The following is a 14,544-nucleotide window of genomic DNA, read 5'->3' as shown; positions in this document are numbered from 1 at the left end:
TATCTTCTTATTATAGAATTACTGTATGTAGCTGTAAAATTGATTGAATGAGGAATTGGGATTTGTTTGACTAAATAAATATCAAACACCAGCATAAAATCACAATTTAACCTATTTGTTTTTAGTACACGCAAATGATTAATTAGTGTACGTCATTCCAAAGAAATATTCTTGTCTTTCATCAATATAAGGGTGTATTAGTAAATTGATCAAAAGTGACATTCATAAAGTTACAAAATATCTATATTATAAAAATGCTGTACTTGAATCCTGAATAAAAGGATCACCGTTTGTATCACCACAAAAATACTGAGCAAAATCATCATATTAGAATGATTTCTGAAGGATCACGTGACACTGAAGACTGGAGTAAAAAGAAATGGCATTTTTAAATATATCAAATTAGAAAACAGGTTTTTTAAATTGTAATAAAATGTAATAATATAGCTGTTTTTACAGTAGGCTATTTTGATTAAGTGAATATTTGGATTTAAAAATGAGGAGGAAAAGAGTCAAAATTCCAAATGATGGCAAGTGTATAAATCATGTTTATTTGTAACTCAGTTCATTTATGTACAGCACAGTTGTGAACTATGACACGGGCGGAGTCAAATGTGAGCAGATGAGGGCGGGGTCACAGAGTCTCTGGAATCCTGGGATATCGGCCCGACTTCCAATGAGCAAATCAGCAGCGTTATTCAGACCTGAGACCCGTGTGAGAAGGTACAGAAGGGACAGACGACGGAGGCTTAGGCCAAGCTCTGTCTAGCGATATTCGAATGGATGCTGTCGATTGGCTGGCTGGTGTGAGGAGCAGACCTCAGCCCTGCCTACCGCGAGGGCCCTCATGCTTGCGTCGACAAGAGCCCAGGAGAGTCTCCAGAGCCAGCTTCACGAAGGCCTGGAAATTACTGTTTCTCTCCCTTTGGCTGTCCTGTGAGGGGAAGACACAAAGACAGATACCTTGACTGGAAACATAGCAAATGTAATAAAATTGTCCCTGAGAGCAAGATAGAAATGTGCAATCTCCTCTCCCATTTGTGTCAAGATGTTGCATTTCTCACACACACTGCATACTGATTCAAATTTGTATTTGCCAGACAAACATTTACTTTCATAAGCCATGAAAACCACTTTACGTTTCAATTGCGAACAATATTATTTATAGAAGTGTTTTGACAGTTTTGCTTGTGTTTCATGCACCTCTGAAATGTCTACAGGCCTATTGTCAATATTTACCTCCTTGCTTTTTGGTGTCATCTCCTTTCTCATCAACTTTCTTCGGCTGCTCCTTAGGACTCTGAGGTTGCTACAGGAAGACAAGGAAATCGAAATTCAATCTCAAGAAAGCAATTAAAGATTAATTATGCATGTATGTGTGCATGTAATGGGTCTGCTGTGGGCAATTTTTTACCTTGGTAGCGGATTTCTTATCCCCCTTGTTACCTGTTAAAACATTCAGGATATTACTTTTTGCATGCCTGGTTTAATCTACTACTGTGGTGTTTTGGAGTTTATAAAAGTCTAAATGAAAGGTGTAATTATTTCATGACAGTTTTGCATGTTCCAATCTTAATTAAAAACATATTTGAAAGCTTTTCTTCAATATCTACCTTTTGTTCCAGGCATTTTGGCTGCGCTCCAAGGTCTTTGCGTCCTTTTAGAATAAGCAGTGCTGAGCGCTGGCGCGGCCCTCATTTATGGCCCTGGCCGCTGAATGACTCCACTTACGGGGCCCCTTCGGGAAACAGCGTCAGGAACAAGTAAAGAGCCCCGTCAGCTGTGCCTCAGCACTGTCCTGTCACGGGCCTCTGCTGAGCTCAGGTGGAATCATATCTTTTGTACAGTTAATCCTTTTATTTTGCAAATCGATGGTTCGCTCCCGCAGCCTTTTCCTCAACCCGGATAGAATTCTTGATTTTGAAATGTTAATATCCAGTTTGAAGTTAAGTGTTAAACTGCAGGTTAACAGTCTCTGAGCTCTGATTATGTTCTGCAGTTTTATCAGGACAATGTTGTATCTTCAGGTTTAATGAAGTAGGGACTAGAATTTTATTGACAACTATACACAAAGGCAAATGTTCAGACATATACAAATAAAATAAAATAAATAAATAAAATAAAGTAAAAAATATAAGATATTTATATTAATAAAAATATAAAAATAAATGGAATTTATGTGGTTAATAGTTTTATTTTTGTAACAGTCATTATTTAGATTTAATGAAGTATTAACTTAAAATTGTATTGACACCTATACAAAAAGCCAAATGTCCATATCCTAACCTGGCACTAAGAAAAGAAAAGTATAATATAATATTTATATAATAAAAATATAAAAATAAATCTATTATCTTCTGATTCAGGAAATAATGGAATTTATTTTGGTTAATAATAATAATACCCTGCTCTAAATTATTAGTCACAAATAAAATATAGATTTTTAAAAAGCTATTTAGATAAATATGTAGATACTTATATTTAGTTTATATATGAATATGGATATTTGGAGTTTGTGAGCCTTTCTCTTGAGACATCTGTCATGCAGTTGAACTTGAACACTTACTAGGCTACTGACTGATTCTATATGCACTTAAAATACATTTTTACTCTACATACAAACATCAATTCTCGTTGCCAAGTCACTCGGCCTTGTCTTTCAATCTTTAACAACATACAAATCATTTGACAGTCCTCATTACACGCGCTGCAGTGACGTCAATGATATGCAGATCAGCTGGTGGCAGGGCGGGTCGGTCACGTGATCACGCCAGCCCTTCAGACAGAATGAACCGGTGAGAATCTCGCACGGTAGGTGTCCTTTAAGTATAAAATTATACATTGACATTAAGTTTCAATAAGATAAAGGCATTCAGAAATGTTATTCGCTAGATATTGTAGCTTCTGTGTGATTGACATGATTTTGTAAAAATTATTATTCGTTGTTCAACTGCTGTTGTTGTTAGCATCCCTGCTAACTGGGGCGAATGCGTCAAAACATTGATTTTAAAACAAACTGTTTGTTTGGGTTGTGTATAAATATGAATCATTTTGAAATGATATATTCATTATAAACATTGTGTTCACGTTAGTCATGTTTCAGTGTACTAGTGTGTTTGAGAAACAAGAATAGCATGCTAGTTGTAATTTGACGCTGGATTTATGTGTTTTTAGTGCTGTCATAGTTAACTTAACGTATTAATGAAATACGTTTTTCACGTAATTCTTTTTTACGGTTGCATTCAATAAATTTCATTCTGCTTTCTAAAGACTGGTCAGAAATCATTTGCTATTATTTTGTATAAATCTTTTTTTAAATTTTTCTCATAAATAATTATTTATAAAAGATAGAATTAAAAGTCTTTGTGGAAAACTTAATCTCATGTAAGTTGTCAACTAAAAGTAAATATTTTCCAGATATTATTTAAACAATTTGTTGTAGTAATATGAAAATGTAAAAAGCCAAATTTGTATTTTGTGAACAATTATATTTTCCACACAGAGTATAGATTTTTACACAGCTGCCTTTATGTTTACAAACTGGGTGTCTCACAAGCAGATCATCTCCTTTGGGGTCTTTAGCATCAAAAAGTTTGAAAATCATTGAGTTAGATGATTATTAAGTTGTGATTAGCATTTATTTGTGTTATTTTGTGTCTCTTGTAATTTTTTAACAACAATTACAAGTAGAAAATTTGAATCATATCTCAACTGAACGATACAAATAAGGCTCTGACATCTTCTTTAGTTATTTATTATGGATTTATATATCAGTGTATTTGTCTTTTCTGCAGACCTCGTGTTTCCTGCATCTCTCTGTGTTGAGGATCTCATGGCTGCTGTTTGGCAGCAGGTGCTGGCAGTGGACGCAAGGTGTGTGCTAGATTGTCATTGGAGTGAGACTCCATGCATATATGTGTGCATTTATTTTTAACGTGTGTAGGGACTAATCATGTCTTATATTATTCTCTATGCCTCTCTGCCTCTCCCTATCTTATTCCTCAGGTACAATGCTTACCGCACACCTACGTTCCCCCAGTTCCGCACACAGTACATCCGCCGGCGCAGCCAGCTGCTCCGCGAGAATGCCAAGTGTGGCTTTGAGCCGGGGCTGCGCAGGCAGTATCTGCGTCTGCGCAGTCAGTTGCTCGCCCTGCGTTACGGGCCTCTGTCAGAGCAGAGCAGCTTCAGAGCCAGCAGTGTGCGCAGTTCCCGCACCACACTGGATCGCATGGAGGTTAGGTGCATTCAGAAACAGGGAAGAGGGTTCGAGAAATGTGGATTAGGAGTTCTGGGCTGAAATAAGCCCCACAAAAACACATTCAGAGGGCAAGATAGTATATATAAGACAGTCCTAGATATAAATAGCAATCCAGATCCAGGTCAATGTGTTGTGTGAGAGCTGCAGTGCATGTAGATTGCGAGCTCTTTTGTGCATGATGGGCTTTATGTTGCTGTAGTGCTAAACTCTAAAATCACCCTCCATTGCTGCTTGCTTTTCTCTTTTCTTGGTCTTTTTTATTCTCTTTTTCATCTTTTTTTCAGGACTTTGAGGAGGATCCCAGGGCTCAGGGTGCCAGAGGCCACCGGAGATCAGTAAGCCGTGGTTCATACCAGCTACAAGCCCAGATGAACAGGGCGGTGTATGATGAAAGGTAAGCCCCACTAACCTTAGCTATTTTGCTCATTATTTTCATGTTTGCACTGTGTATAATTAAGTCTCTGGGAACATCTTATGTGCCAGGCCTCCAGGTAGCCTGGTGCCCACTTCGGTGGCCGAGGCCAGTCGGGCCATGGCAGGTGACACCACCCTCAGTGAGAACTACGCCTTTGCCGGCATGCACCACATCTTTGACCAGCATGTCGACTCAGCTGGTGAGTGAGATGTTAATGACACAACTAGGGTTGTGACCAACCAAAATTTCTGTAGTCAATACCAGCACCATTCAAATTTCACAATATTTGACTAGCGGTCAACCGATATACATTTTTAGAGAGCAGGGTGGCAGATTTCTGATATAAAGCCAATATATATGATATCACACTATTTCATTTAAAGATAGTAAATAACACTTGCTGCCTGCTAGATATTTATTTGCATAATATTTACTTAATCAGAAATAATTTGTAAATTAAACCAAATGAAAAAAATATTATAATAGAATTCAATTTAAATTAGTTTAATTTAATTAAAAATCATTTTAATTAAAATGAATTAAACTTTTTATATTTTAGATAGCAACTTCTTGATTTTGTAATCCTATTATAGTATTTTTCATAATAAAATAAAACTTTCAAAATAAAAGTCATTCATCAACAACAACAAAAAAGTAAATCAGATGATGTTGATAAATAAAAAGTGCCATATATTGACCGATATATCAGTCGACCACTAACCTTGATACCACAGCAAAACCACAGTTCATTAAGAATTTTTCAAGAAAACACTGACTGACATAGGACAACAAAATAAATGAAAAGCGGCAACTGTTTTTTTATTTGTTCTTGTTCATATTGTTATTTGATTAATATTGTTTTTTTAATTCCTGCATTGTGTCTATTTCACCAATCTGATACTTTAGCATATATATCTATTTGCACCTTAGATATAACCAACTGTATTTAGATGAGCACCTCGTCAAGACCACCATTTTGACTAAGAAGCGCATTTGATCATTTTCCTGTGCATTCACATTACCGCAAGCCTTCTTCTGTGCATGCATGTAAATGTTTGAAAACAGCCATCAGTCTTTGGTCTGGACTGTTGTTTTTACCCTCTCATTTAACCTTTAATTATTTTATCTCCTCAGTTCCCCGATTGCAGTTTGCCAATGATGATAAACACCTCCTCGCCTGCTGCTCATTGGATGGGACATTGTCAATCATGACACTATCCCCACCTCCACCAACTGTAAAGGTGACACTGAAAGGCCATGCTGGGCCCGTGACTGACTTTGCCTGGTCGCTTAGCAATGACATCATTGTGTCCACGTCCAAAGATGGCACTCTGCGTATCTGGAACACAGAGGATGGCCGCTGCATCCGGGAGGTGGTCGACCCAGAGGGCAGTGAGCTGCTGTGCTGCACTTTTCAGCCCATGAACAACAACCTGACTGTGGTGAGCCCAAATGGCAACCATTATTGTTTCTGATATTCGCTACTGTCAAAAAGTTTTGGGTCGGTAGGATTTTAATTTTTTTTAAACTTTAAGGTTGCATTTATTTGATTGAAAAGTACAGTAAAAACTGTAATATTGTATAACTTCTTTCTGTTCTTATATATTTTAAAGTGTAATTTATTCCTGTGATGCAAAGTTGAATTTTCAGCATCATTATTCCAGTCTTCAGTGTCACATGATCCTTCAGAAATCATTCTAATATGCTGATTTGTTGTTCAAAAAAACAAATTATTATTATTAACAGTTGTGCTGCTTGATATTTTTGTGGAAACCATGATACATTTTTTTTCAGGATTCTTCGATGAGTAGAAAGCTCAAAAGAACGGCATTTATTTGAAATAGAAATCTTTTGTAACAATGTAAAAGTCTTTACTAACACTTTCGATCGATTTAATGCATCCTTGCTGAATATTAATTTCTTTAAAAAAAGAAAAATCTTGCTGACTCCAAACTATTGAACAGGAGTGTAATTACAGATGTTTTTTTTCTAGTGACCATACATCTTGTAATACTGCAGAACTGCAATATTATTTTTATCAGAAAGAGGAAAGGCATTCCACATTTACCTGTTCCCAAGAAACAAATATTAAGAATTCCGCCCCCTAGAATGGGATAATTTTTGGGGAAATGGAATTGTTTATGCTGATGAAATACTGTGGTAACAAATACCATCAGCCCTTTCAGTAATCCTATTAGGGTGTGATATATGCCACCAGCCAAAAAAGGGTACTTTGTGTGCAATAGTGGGTAATTGTACTAAATGTAAAGAGATCAATGTAAAGATTAAATGTATTGAGTTCAACAAGGCATAAATGTGTTGGGTGAGTTGGGCGACCTATAAAACATCTCTGCAATGTGGCATGCTTAAAGAAACTCGGTTATATTAAAACTTGATTATATCTTTTATGCTTTCTTCACTTCTGTAGTGATTTTGTCCTAATGTGAATGCTCCAAACAAACTCAGACTCACGTGTTTCAATTATAATACAAAGCTTTTCAGATTCACTTCAATTTTCAACAATATATGTAATTTCCCTTTTATTTGTGTCTACATATGTTACTATACAAACCTAATGTAACACTACAACATTTTAGTAAATTGTAAAAATATGAATGATAAAGTATTTTCTGAAGTCGTTATGATATATCAAATGTGTCTTTTGTTATCTGTGCCCAGGTTGGCAACAGCAAACATCACCTGCAGGTGGTGAACATCTCCACTGGGAAGAAAGTGAAAGGAGGCTCCAGCAAACTGACGGGTCGAGTGCTTTCTCTCTCGTTTGATGCACCAGGGAGAATCCTGTGGGCTGGCGATGACAGGGGAAGCATTTTCTCCTTCCTCTTTGACATGGCCACAGGTACAAAGATGTTTCATGTCAGGCCCAGATTGTGATTTTGGGGGAATATCTGGAAACCATAGTAATGTAGATGAGAGTAGAGTTGATATATTGGTGTTTAAGTAAAGTCAAGGTTCTTCTTCCACAGGAAAACTGACCAAAGCTAAGAGACTGGTGGTGAATGAGGGCAGCTCTATTTCCAGTATCTCAGCCCGCTCCTGGATCAGTCGAGAGGCTCGGGATCCGTCGCTGCTCGTCAACGCCTGTGTAAACAAACTGCTGCTCTACAGGTTAGAATGCACTTAACGGCAATCCAGATAGTCACTTTCCTTTGGCTAAGATGATTATTGATCAGTGTGGAACTGGTATTGACAGGGTCGTGGATAATGAGGGGACTCTACAGCTGAAGAGGAGTTTCCCCATCCAACAAGGATCCCAACCGCTGCACAGCATCTTCTGTCCTCTCATGTCCTTCAGACAGGGAGCCTGTGTTGGTAAGACCCGAATCATCATCTCATCTGTGACCGTTTACATTCAGCAACTGAAAATAGGGCCATTGTAATTTCTGTTTTTTAAATACTTTTCTTTGAATACCAAGCAAAGCTTGAATTATGTGTGCTTAAACACTAGTTATCATAGGCAAGAGATGGCAATAAAAATACTTGAATATATTTAAAAACGGACTATTTTCACCAATATTTGAGTGCTATACCATTCAAAATTTGGGGTCGGTAAGATTTTTATAATAAGTCTCTTACGCTCTCCAAGGCTGTATTTATTTGATAAAAATACTGTAAAAACTATGCAAAATTATTTCAATTTAAAATAACTGTTTTCTGTGTTAATATATTTTAAAATGAATACATTTTCTGTGTGCATCATTACTTCAGTGTCCTTCAGAAGTCATTCTAATATGCTGATTTGCTGCTTCGAAAACATTTCTTATTTTTATCGATGATGAAAACAGTTGTGCTGCTTAATATTCTTGTGAATCTGGCATATATTTTCAGCATTCTTTGATTAATAGAAAGTACAGAAAAACAACATTGTAAATGTCACTTTTGTTCAATTTAATGCATCCTTGTTGAAAAAAGTGTTAATTTCTTTCAGAAAAAAAAAATCTTTTGAATGGTAATGTATGTGTGATTTTATATGTTATTAGGTTAGCAACATACTAATATCAAACTATTGAAATCGATCAATCATATATCACTCACTGATGTGCACTTACGAGGTTCCTTTTCAATCAGGATGCTGCCTATGTAGGAATCTCACACTGTTTTGGAACAAAGCCAGTGTAAGTGAATCCCTGCTCTTTCTCTCATGTAGTCACTGGCAGCGAGGATGCATGTGTCTACTTTTTCGATGTCGAGCGCAACACTAAGGCCATTGTTAACAAGCTGCAGGGTCACAGCGTGCCCGTCCTGGACGTGAGTTTCAACTGCGACGAAAGCCTGCTAGCCTCCTCTGACGCCACCGGAATGGTGATCATCTGGAGACGGGAGCAGAAGTAATCACAGCGACTCCAAGCTTTCGCTACCTTTGGCTACAGCATCTTTCATGCAGGCTGGCTTGAATCACGTGCAATGAAACTCCTACTGTAAATGTGTGATGACTGTGATGTTTTGAATGAGTCTGAGCTAACTCATGTGGACCATGAAAGAAACTTGTATTCTCTTATCTTTGTTTAGGGCTGATATTTCTATTGTTGTTGTTTTGGGATGTGATGCTTGATTGTGACTATGTGCACTTCATCAGTGCTTTGTGGTCATAAATGTGTAACTTAAGAGAGGAGACGTTAATATAATAATTTGTTCACCTTTGTGCATTGTGTGTCTTTGTGAGTAAGTGTGAGAGAATGAGAACGCTTGAGACGATGTGTCACTGAAGTTGTGTTCGCTTGCACAATAACACTACTGTATTTATGCCTTGTTGAACTCAATAAACTTACTCACACTAAGCACTAAGTTACATTTGGTCTTTCTGTGTTTTCCTTGGATTTATTCACGTTTTTTCTTTAATGGCAAGATTGGCAACCTTAAATCAAAGTAGCTTTTTGAAGATGGGAAAGTTGTTGGCACAAATGAAGTTTAGTTCAAATCCTTTTTTGAACAAAAGGATTTGTTGTTTTGAGCACTATTGTACATATTACTAGTAAAGAGAGATGGAGACTTGATTTTAGATTTGTGACTTATGATATTTTAAGCATTTGGTTGTTTTTTCAGTGCAAATTTAGCCTATATTTTCAAGTTTTAAATATGAATAGATCTCAAGTTAGTAGTTTTACATGTATTTCTTTAGAATTTATATTTACTCTACTAATACCGGTGACAATATTTCTTAAATATATGTAAAGTATTTTCTAGTATCATAAATAAATTGTTGCCTGTAAAATGTATTTTTTCTAAATATATATTGTTTTGTAGAATATTTGATGACTTCAGACTCACACTTGTGCCTCGGATAAAAAGACTTCTAAACCTCGTTGCCATTTTTCAATGTTAAGGCTTTTATTTTGAAATGTTTTAAATATGCATAAGCACACTTTTTTCATGTGCTTTTATTTTGAAAGGGAGCAATTCTCTCACGGCAGTTACACTGTAACATGTGGGAGGAACTACTTCCGGTTCTACAGTGGGTAAGCTTAAAGAGAAAACAAACAAATATATGAATGAAACGCAAATGGTATAAATATATATTGTTAAAAAAATATATATATTTTAGGTGCCTTGAACATTGATTACTTACTGTATAGTAAGAGGTAGACCGCTACCAGGCAAGTAAAGAGCCCACTACATAAAACACCAAACAAAAATGAATAAATCTGGTTTTTAGGTTTATTTTCTATTAATTCAGACTCTTTAATTATAAAGACATCTTATAAAGAGTTAAACTAGTTTATATTTTCATGCATGTGAGTCATCGAGCTGGCCGTTTTTTAGAGGTGTGGTCCATCTGATAAAACGAGTTCTTTCTCTTTCATGAATATGCATTATTTAAAAAATCGAAAAGGATTTAATGGTTGTTTTTTATGTAACCATAGTCTTAATATATATTTATATTTTTATATACCCCAATTGTTGCATAACTATTTCATAAAAAATGTTTATTTGTCGTGAACAAATAGGATATGTGACTCAGTTTCCAAGCAAGATCTTTAGTGCATTATATAATATTGTGTGTATTATGTTTTACTGACTTGATTTATATATTTTTTTGGAATATTGCATGAGTTTGTACTGTTTTAAAGCGTGAAGAGACCGTGGGACAGAGGGAACAGAATATGCCTTTCCTCCACGGGTTCAGGAGGATCGTGTACGAGTACCAGCCGCTGGTGGATGCTGTGATGAGTGTCCTGGGAACAGAAGGAGGAGAAACCCAGCGCAGGTCAGCATCTCAACTGCACTTTAAAGACACTGCATTGAGCAGACGATGACAGAATTGTATGCACTGCATTTCACAGACAAGAGGATGAGGAAAGCATCTCAAGGACTCTTGTGGAGCTTCTGGATAGAGAGTCCCAGTCTCCCGTCTTCATGCAGGGAATCAGCTACTGCCTGTTTCGAGTGGCTGATCTCGGGTTGGTCGGCGCAGCAAAGGTGCTCTTGCGTTACGGAGCGGATCTCAACTTTGAAGGTGCGGAGATGCTAAAGATGAATACATCATGATTTTGTGATTCTGATAAACCTCATTATCATCTCGAAACTTTTTGTTATTGTTCCAGACCCTGTGTCGTACTACAACCCCTTACATATTGCAGTGTTGAGGAACAAGCCAGACATGGTGCAGATGTTGATATCTCATGGAGCTGAAATCAACAAGAGGGACAGGGTGAGAACACGTGTCTTATAAAGTAGCATTTACAGTCATAGTCATGCAATAACACTTTTTGTGGCACTTTTTCATCTCTGCAATAGATTCATGAAAGCAGCCCTCTTGACCTGGCCAGCGAGGAGGCGGATAAGCTGCCGTGTTTGCGTGTGCTTCTGGACTTGGGTGCTGATGTGAATGCGAAAGACAAGAATGGTATTTTATTTAACTCATCTAACAATATAGAACGTTTGTGGTTTCTTGATATATTTCATTTGATTCTAACTCTCTGTTTATTGTGTTGCACATGCTTGCGCTTTTGCAGGAAAAACTGCACTTCTTCATGCTCTGGCCAGCAGTGATGGACTCACAGTCAATAATGTGGACAATATAGAGCTGCTTCTACAAAGAGGTGCTTCACTGGACATTAAAACAGCAGTTCTGTCATTAGGCAACAGATTTATTCAGAAATTTCGTTTTAAAATCTCAAATCTTGACTTAAACTGAAAGATTTGATATAGTTGTTATTGTAATGTTGAAAGTGTAATATTGGGAAATATTATTACAATATAAAATAACTGTTTATTATGTGAATATATTTAAAAATGTAATTTATTCCTGTGATGCAATGCTGAATTTTCAGCATCATTACCCCAGTCTGATTTGATGCTCAAGAAACATTTCTGATTATCAGTGTTGAAAATTTGTATTTATTTTTTTTAATTAAAAAAATGTATACTCTATACTTAAATTTTTGTTATACTTAATTATTTTATATTTATATAATATTTATAATATAGGTCATTATCACCTCAAAATAATTTTATTTTGTACAAATGTATAAATATATATAGAATAATTGATTTGCCTGTATGTATATATTTTTTAATGTTTTATTTTTTTGCTTTAAATTGACTTTTTTTTTGCTTTACATTTTTTTTACAGCCATCTAAAAGTAAAAAAATCGGTTTCACTTTATTTTGATGGTCCCTTTAACACATTCTGTTGTCTAGAAGTAACATTGCACCTACATGTCTACTAACTCTCATTAGAGTATTAGTAGAGTATAAATACACTGGTAGGGTTAGGGTTAGAATAAGTTGACATGTAGTTGCAAAGTTACTTATAGTCTGTAGAGTGTCTGTTGGAGGACCATCACAATAAAGAGTTATGAGATATTAAGCAGACAGTACACTAATACTCTAATGAGAATTAGTTGACATGTAGTTGCAAAGTTACTTATAGTCAACAGAATGTTCAAAAGGGACCATCAAAATAAAGTGTTACTAAAAAATCAAACCACTTATTCTTATTTCTTACTGTGTTTTTAAACTCATATCTGTCCTGTGCAGGTGCAGATGTGAACGCCACCACACATGACGGTGAGACCCCCATGTCCTCTCTGATCTTCCTGGTGAAGGAGGCTCTGGACAGCAGCGTGGAGGATGCGAAGGAGATCGGCCGTTTTTGCACCCGCGTGGCACATCTTCTGATCAGCCACGGTGCCGATCCCAGCTGCTGCTTGAACGCTGCCGACGGGGAAGAGTGGGAACATTCTCTAACCTACACAATTCTGGAGAACTTCGACTTGCTGTTTCCCCTGACCGCCCTTCTACTCCAGCACGGCGCTTCCTTCGTCTGCTCTCACCACAGCGCCTCCTTCTGGACGGGTCAACAACTGATATTCACGCGTCTCGCTGAAGCTCTCCGTGAGCCTTTAGATGCCGCCGAGCTGGCTGATGTTTTAGCCAAAGCTGAAGTGCTGTTGGATCTGGCCAGGATCTGCTCTCCTGTCGTTCCTCCTCTCTTCCCGCGCTCACAACTGCCCGTTCTGGACCAGGTTTCCACCCATCAGCCCCTGCTGGAGCTCTACAGCAAACTAGAGGACCAAGAGAGCCGGCCGCTGCCACTGAGATGCCTTTGCCGGAGACTGATCCGCCGCTGTCTGCAGCCGTGGCCCTTTGAGGAGAAGGTGAAAGCCCTGCCACTGCCAGACAGACTGAAGGACCTGCTGCTCCCAGAGAACTGCTGGACCAACAGACCCGGCTGGGACAGGTTCAAACCTCGACGTTCTCCACGCTGAGAGGCGGATCCTCACGGACTGTGTGTGTGGTTGTAAATATGGACCCCTTATTGACCTCTGCATTCAGGAAAATTCAGATAGAAGTGATGCAGTGCTTGTATCATTTGAATCAGCATGCAGAAAGATAATTTGTCTGTTGATCCGAGAGTGGGAAACTAACAAAAATATGTATATAAGTCTTATAATTGTCATTCAAATAAGTGTTCTTTGTGCCAAAATGCCAGTAACCTCACTGTATTACATATTACCAGGTAATTTTCTGTTTGTTTTGTAGTTTCATTCAGTATGAAAAGGGATAATTGTTTACAGTTGAATCTTTAATATTATGCTGCATCACTTCGTTATGTGCTTTGTACTTATGTGTGTCTATTTTTAAGCTGATTTCTAAGTGATTCAGAGTTGCTGATTGGAATCAGTCTCCATTTTTTTTGTATTATCATGTATATGATATACTTAATGTGCCTTAACAAGATCAACTTTGTAGCTGGAAAATTGAAGAAATGTTTGGCTCTCTTGCATTGTACTGTGTGTGTGTGTGTGTGTGTGTGCGCGCGAGTGTTTGTAATATAGTTTGAAGCTGTTTTGACTTCTTGCACATCTTTAAAATATGAGGCTATATGTTTGTAATCTTGCTTTTGAAGTATCAAATCTCCCCATCAAATTATTATTATTATACCATCAAAGGGGTGGCATAATACCCTTTTCACAAGATGAAAAATAAATCTCTGATGTCCCCAGAGTGTGTAAGTGAAGTTTTAGCTCAAAATAACCCACAGATATGTTTATATAACATGTTAAAGTTGTCACTTTTTGAGGGTGAGCAAAAACGCACCATTTTTGTATGTGTCCCTTTAAATGCAAATGAGCTGCTGCTCCCGGCACAGAGGGCGGAGCTACAACAGCTCATTCTTAGCAGCTTCGATTACCTCACACAGACCAAGCGTCAACCTTCCAGGCTGCGTTCCAGTCCACTTTAAGACGCACTTTGCGAACTTCCCTAAGCACTTCCCCTCGGGGGAATCCCTGCCGCCATTTTGAAGGTCCTCTTCATGAAGTGGACGAGGGAAGTTTATATGGACAGACAAATCGAGGGAGTGAGTCTACTTCATATGTTCACTTCAGGCAGCTCCATATAC

At 37.4% G+C, this 14,544-nt stretch overlaps 2 protein-coding genes and 1 long non-coding RNA gene across 4 annotated transcripts; 2 read left to right on the top strand and 1 right to left on the bottom strand.

Moving 5' to 3' along the window:
• Positions 1 to 567: 567 nt before the first annotated feature.
• Positions 568 to 2,050, bottom strand: LOC307174259. Its single transcript, XR_013823974.1, has 4 exons — positions 1,614 to 2,050; positions 1,415 to 1,446; positions 1,240 to 1,309; positions 568 to 934 (listed from the first exon to the last, which is right to left on the bottom strand). It is a non-coding gene; the product is annotated as an uncharacterized lncRNA (long non-coding RNA).
• Positions 2,051 to 2,731: 681 nt separating this feature from the next.
• On the top strand, positions 2,732 to 9,488 carry wdr13 (WD repeat domain 13). Its single transcript, XM_079897584.1, has 10 exons — positions 2,732 to 2,811; positions 3,795 to 3,873; positions 4,006 to 4,237; positions 4,546 to 4,655; positions 4,745 to 4,875; positions 5,811 to 6,118; positions 7,356 to 7,536; positions 7,664 to 7,805; positions 7,891 to 8,009; positions 8,845 to 9,488. Exons 2-10 carry the CDS (start codon positions 3,833 to 3,835, stop codon positions 9,027 to 9,029), a joined length of 1,449 nt encoding a protein of 482 aa, XP_079753710.1. The 5' UTR covers positions 2,732 to 2,811; positions 3,795 to 3,832; the 3' UTR covers positions 9,030 to 9,488.
• A 605-nt stretch (positions 9,489 to 10,093) lies between these two features.
• Positions 10,094 to 14,146, top strand: asb6 (ankyrin repeat and SOCS box containing 6). 2 transcript variants are annotated; one of them, XM_079897450.1, is made up of 7 exons: positions 10,094 to 10,153; positions 10,766 to 10,902; positions 10,979 to 11,151; positions 11,240 to 11,346; positions 11,433 to 11,541; positions 11,651 to 11,737; positions 12,678 to 14,140. In XM_079897450.1, the coding sequence occupies exons 1-7, from the start codon at positions 10,121 to 10,123 to the stop codon at positions 13,406 to 13,408; spliced, it is 1,377 nt and encodes a 458-aa protein (XP_079753576.1). In that variant the 5' UTR covers positions 10,094 to 10,120; the 3' UTR covers positions 13,409 to 14,140. The 2 variants fall into 2 exon arrangements, with proteins under 2 accessions (XP_079753576.1, XP_079753577.1); XM_079897451.1 differs by having other exon boundaries at positions 10,141 to 10,291; positions 12,678 to 14,146.
• The last annotated feature ends 398 nt before the right edge of the window (positions 14,147 to 14,544 follow it).

Source organism: Squalius cephalus, assembly GCF_949319135.1.
Source record: "Squalius cephalus genome assembly, chromosome: 16".
Classification (NCBI taxonomy): Eukaryota; Metazoa; Chordata; class Actinopteri; order Cypriniformes; family Leuciscidae; genus Squalius; species Squalius cephalus.
This window is presented reverse-complemented; position numbering and strand designations above follow the sequence as displayed.